The 6,002-nt window shown below is 37.6% G+C and overlaps 1 protein-coding gene across 1 annotated transcript in view; it reads right to left on the bottom strand.

Annotated features, from left to right (window-relative positions):
• Positions 1-1,029: 1,029 nt before the first annotated feature.
• Positions 1,030-6,002, bottom strand: part of LOC106869222 (ATP synthase subunit O, mitochondrial) — an 11,453-nt gene continuing 6,480 nt past the window's right edge. Inside the window, exons 4-7 of the mRNA XM_052969846.1 lie at positions 5,307-5,430; positions 3,388-3,500; positions 1,769-1,855; positions 1,030-1,271 (exon numbers count right to left, since the gene is read on the bottom strand). Coding sequence (XP_052825806.1) covers positions 1,158-1,271; positions 1,769-1,855; positions 3,388-3,500; positions 5,307-5,430 — 438 coding nt within the window. The 3' untranslated portion in view covers positions 1,030-1,157. The remainder of the gene's footprint in view (positions 1,272-1,768; positions 1,856-3,387; positions 3,501-5,306; positions 5,431-6,002) is intronic.

Genomic DNA, 6,002 nt, shown 5'->3' with positions numbered 1-6,002 from the left:
AGTAGATCGGTGGTATTGGCGTCATCGCTGGAAACTGGCTGGTTAGTGTGTGGTCAAACGACCAGACCTGTGAGAGGTCTGAAGTCGAGACAAACTGGCATGGTTGAAGCAAGCTTATTTATAGATAAACAAGGCCTCCAGGAAATACTCTCTCACTTGACCTTATTAGAAGGCCATGATTGGACGGTATGCACCCTGGTGCGAAAAAGAACTGTTGACAAATGCCACACAAATAAGAGCCAATCAGGGTGATGGACACAAGGGTCCAAGCAGGCCGAAGGCTAGATGTTAGCCGCTTCGTTATTATTTGTAAATGAATACCCGAGAGAGAGGTTTCACTACAGAGTTATGATTTCTTATGGATGCTCAATTTTGGATTTCCTGTTTTGAAGGAGAGATCGTTGCCAGTGCCCCTGGACTGGCTCATGTGCGGGTGACACATGAAATGCACCATTTTGGGCGTGGCTGTTGCCAGTGCCCCTGGACTGGCTCTTGTGCGGGGCTGTCGTAGGATTTTCGAGCGAGATCGTTGCCAGTGTCCCTGGACTGGCTCTTGTGTGGGTGACACATGAAATTTTTCGAGCGAGATCGTTGCCAGTGCCCCTGGACTGGCTCCTGTGCGGGGCCGTCGTAGGATTTTCGAGCGAGATCGTTGCCAGTGCCTCTGGACTGGCTCATGTGCGGGTGACACATGAAATGCACCATTTTGGGCATGGCCGTTGCCAGTACCGCCGGGCTGGCCTTTGTGGGCTTCTACACAGTTTCCATCTACCGAATTCGCTCACAAGGAATTGGTTGACTTGGATTATAGTAGAAGACACTCGCCCAAGCTACTGCACAGTGGGATTGAACCTGAAACCACTTGGTTCCCAAGCAAGTTTCTTAACCACAGAGCCATGCCTGATGATTCTTATAAAACATTTGCTGAGAGCTAAGTAACAGTTTCAATTTACTGTCACTGCATGCGGCCTTTGACCTTTGCAAACAGACTTTAACATTCATTACAACAAAAAATAAAAATAAAAAGGATTTCCAGGTTAAAACTTTTAATTCTAATGAGTTGTTTTACAGGTTCATAAGAATAGAAACCCTACGAAATGACAAACTGCTGAGACACAGCAACATATTTTGACAGGACTAATGTTTGTATCCCAAGATTATACTGCTTGCTTGATTAAGTTTGTGTAAGTCCTAATTTTGGTGGACATAGACATGTCAACAAATTTGTCACCGATGTTTACCAACATTCCTCCAATGATTGTTGGATCCACCTGCAAAGAGAAAAAACATAAATAAATAATTGTTAAAAAAATATATGCAAAGAATTATGCGGGAAATGGATGGTGGGAACCTTAGTAGAGGGTCAAAAGAATTACAAATGCAAAAGTGGTCCTCAGACTGAAGATCTTGACACGATGCTTGCAACACAGTGGACATAGCTAAAGGTACCCAGGAGTCAAATGGTAGTAGTGTTAAACAAAGTGACAGGTTAAGCCTATTACCAAATGAGGTCATCATTATCATTGTTCAATGTCCATTTTCCACATTAGCATGGCTTGGATGGTTTGACCAGAGCTGGTAAGCCAGAAAACTGCACTAGGTTCCAACCGGACTTAACTTGGTTTCTATGACCGGATGCCCTTCCTAATGCCAATATTCATTAGAAATTCCTTGTTAACACAGGAAAGGAGAGAAAAGGGAGGGTAAAGGGAATATAGATGGCGATACGAATAAACAGAACTGGTTGAAGAAACAAGATTGAACAAACCTTTGTTTCCAGAATAAGTTTCTCCTTTTTGTTAAGAAACAACTGTAAAGCTGCTTGAAGTTCCTTCAGAGTTGCAGCATCAAGTTGCTGGTAATGATAGAAAGAGAATTTATTCGGTTAAACTAGAGGTAAAGAAACTGAACGATTATCAATTCAAAGCATGCAAAACATTTAGATTCAGATCAACTGACTGGGTAGAGAAAAATTAAGAGTTCAAACAAAAATTAAAGATATAAAAAAAACTATTTTGTTATTTTTTTTTTTATCAATTCCAGTTTGGTCTTGAGTCAGGAGAAGTCTGACCAAAAGCATTCCAGCCATGACCATCTCATTTTTTATTACGATATTATAGTAATCCCTTGTCATATCATGGTTTATTATTTAAGCTTACGCCGATTCCTCTGTGGTGGTGTTTTGCATTTATAATAAAATAAATACATACAAATAATAGAAATAATAAAAAAATATACAGTACAGTACTGTTTCTACTTTGTGGATTTTCATCTATTGCAGGGGTTTTTGGAATGTAACTCCCACGATAGCCAAGGGATTACTGAATATCACTATATTATCCAGTGGGTCTTTTTTTCCTAGATAATTAGAAAAATACCACAACTACAATTTATAGTAAGCTGAGCAACCACATAAAGCAGTGTTTCTTAAAATGGGGAATAAATAAGTAACCGACTTAATTACTCCTGGGTATGAGTATAAAAAAAAAATGCACCCCTCTGCCAAGCCACTTTGAGCCAGAGTGGCAGACTAGGCTCACCAAACCAGTATGATCTGATGGTCAAATTCATGGCCCCTACATCAGACCATAGTTGGTGGAGAGAACATGCTGAAGCCTTTGTCCTCTAGTGGATTGAACATAGGTATCCAATCCAATGCAATATACCAACATTGTCTGTTCATGGCCAATTGAGAGTTTTTTGGGGTGGGGGGTCATGAATTATTGATACAGAGTCTCAATCATTAGCTGGAAAACTGCATGTCTATTTGCCAAAGTAAATTCTGAGGTCAAACACTGCTCATGTCAGCCTATCTTTATGTCTCTCTTCTGCAGCAGCTTCCATAAAATCCTGTGAATTCAGAAAAATAACACTTGCTTCTAGAATAAGATCAGAGACAGATGTCACTGTGGAAGAATGGTTATGCTATCACATGTAGCTTTACTTATACTTTAGTAATGTTAATATATATTAAGTGTCAGCATAAACACTTTTTTTTTAAAGTTATGAGTAAAGAGAGACAATGGTCTTCTTGAATAGTAAGACTGATGTTGTCAATGTTTACAGGAAAACGTGGACAGGAGTAGGGGAAGAATTCCAGAGGGTTGAAGATGGAAGGAAAGTTTAGTGCAAGAAGTAAGACACAGCTAGCTAGTTCAAAAGAGCATAAAGGCTGTTGCAGTAGTGATTGAAATAGAAAAAGGGAAACAGCATATCTGTGAGACAGTGACTGCAACATGTTGGTGAATGAATCATTGCCAATCACTTGTTTAGATGTGAGCAATTTGCGGAATAGGTGAGATGCCCACTACCGACTTTGAGGTAGTTACTAAGGTGGCATTTCTGAAGTGACTACAGCATATATCAATTCTGCAACTATTTACATACCTTAGCTGTGGTAACAGTGCAGGGCACTTCACCTCTGTGAGAACTCATGATGGTTTCAAATGCATTAATGACACCTGAGAGCTTCTGGATACGTCCGTTTTCAGAGAGAGCTCCTGAAATTAATAATAATATATCATACTATAATATAGTAATCATCATCAGTGTTGTAACTTCCACTACTTCATGCCAGCATGGGTCAGACAGAATTCATTGAGACAAATTTTCCTACGAACAGATGCCCACCCTACTGAATAAAATTAACTATGATAATGAAATCTAAAGATATAGAATTCACAATTAATTTTTCTTTTACTCAAAAATTCAGCCATAAAAGATCTTAGTCAGGAAAGAAGTGTATCAAATCACAGATTATTTTAGGATTTAAGTTCATTTGGTTAGGCAGGATATTGTGCACTAATAGTATTCAATAGCTAGGTTTGTCAATTGAGGACCTAGTTTTGCAGGCCTAAATTAAAGTGCTGCACAGTGGAACTGAACCCAAGACAACATGGTAGGGAAGCAAGCTTCTTAATCACACAGCCATGTCTACACCTTATATACACAGACAGGACAATTCAGAAATAATTCAGAGGAGCCAGTGTTTTGAATAAGGACAATAAGGACCATGAAGGCCATACAAGATGAATTAATTTAATGAACATTTCTTTGAGAGAAGGTAAGCAAGTGCCTAATGGCAATTTCAAATTGCCGTTGGCCAAAAAGGTTGTCTGCATGTTTTATAGATGTTTAAATTTTATATGTCCAGTTGAAGTCAATGTAGGACAACAACTGTGATAATGATGCCTACTGAGGTAGAAGCATGTATTCAGTAGATCCCATGTCTAATAAAAGAAAACAGATGGTCATTTCCTTTTGTCTGTTTTGGAGAATTCCAGAGATTATCGCTCTTCATTTACAGTTGGTCACAATTTCCCCTCGCCATTTGTTTTGCCTTCTTTTGAAACAAAGATTATTTTAATAAACCAAGAATTTTATCTTTTATTTAGTATAGCTTTCTTCATCTTTGTTATAAACATATGCACACACTCACACACAAGAGGAGGTAAACAGATACATGTAGATATATAAACCTGTGTATATTTGTGTGCATACATCTTCATTTTAGCGTGTATATGTGCACACACGAAAATGCAGATGTCTACACACAGATCTACACATATATGCATTAATACTTAAAACAACCCAAACTTATGCAAATATGAAACAGACATAATGATGAAGGTGGTAGTGATTGGTATGTATAATATCTACACTTATATCAAGTTTCAATATGCTGTACTCCTCCTCTCTTTGTTACTCTCCCATATATCATTCATATCCTTACCTATCAATGTGCCTCCCTATTATCACTATCATTCATCCAAGATACCACCTGTTTAACCAGAGATGGCATTTCATTGGCTCTGTCTATGCCATTATTCTTTGTTACTTACTTTCATCACTTTTTTCCCTAACTCTCACACATGTTTACCACTGCTAACCATCACTCCTTTCTGCTAAAGTTCACCTACATAATGAGTTAAAATCCCTTTGAGGATCTAAATACAGATTTTCTTGTTGATATCGAAGTGAATGAAAGGGAGAATAGATTCTTCATAGTATTATTAATAAAAAATACACAAATAAGAATAAACAATGTTCATTTTACCTCGAAATGTCTACTTTTATTAATTATTACAACTAAATCTATCAAACAATCTAAAATACCATTTACATTCAAATACCAATTGCTTTTTTAAAATTTTTTATTACAAATTTTAGACAAAACTTATTGTTTGTAAAATAGACAACAATGTTCAAATGAGTAGTTATTGGGAAGAGTAATTACACCTCTGTTAAATCTGAGGTATTACAGAGATTGGAAATTCAAAGATATCAAATATTATTGATTTACTCACCAAGGAGGTTCACTACAAGATTGTTGTATTTCATCTTCTGAGCAACACTAACCAAGGCAGCTGGAAAATGGCAGGGTAGAAAGTAAATAATTTTTTTTCTTACATACAAGTTAAATGATATTATTCACTTTGAAACACACTTTGCAAACTTAATATTTAAAATACATGTTGTTCAATAAAGCAAGTTCTCTATATGTGACACCCACAATTCAGTTAATATTATTTATGGTCATGAGTTTAAGATGGATTACTCTTTTTTTTTACTTGTTTCAGTCATTTGACTGTGGCCATGCTGGAGCACCGCCCTTTAGTCGAGCTAATCGACCCCAGGACTTATTCTTTGTAAGCCTAGTACTTATTCTATCGATCTCTAGCAGAACCGCTAAGTTACAGGGACGTAAACACACCAGCATCGGTTGTCAAGCGATGTTGGGGGGGACAAACAGAGACACACACACATACATATATATATACATATATACGATAGGCTTCTTTCAGTTTCCGTCTACCAAATCCACTCACAAGGCTTTGGTTGGCCCAAGGCAGCACACAGTGGGACTGAACCTGGAACTGTGCGGTTGGGAACCAAGCTTCTTCCCACATGCCATGTCATTGTTTTTTTTTTATACAAACCCACTTGTTTCCAAGTAAAGGTAATATTTCCAGTAATTCTTCACACTTTGTATGAGGGCTTTA

Source organism: Octopus bimaculoides, chromosome 8, assembly GCF_001194135.2.
Source record: "Octopus bimaculoides isolate UCB-OBI-ISO-001 chromosome 8, ASM119413v2, whole genome shotgun sequence".
NCBI classification, from domain to species: Eukaryota; Metazoa; Mollusca; class Cephalopoda; order Octopoda; family Octopodidae; genus Octopus; species Octopus bimaculoides.
The sequence above is the reverse complement of the archived record's forward strand: the minus strand, read 5'-3'. Positions and strand labels throughout refer to the sequence as shown.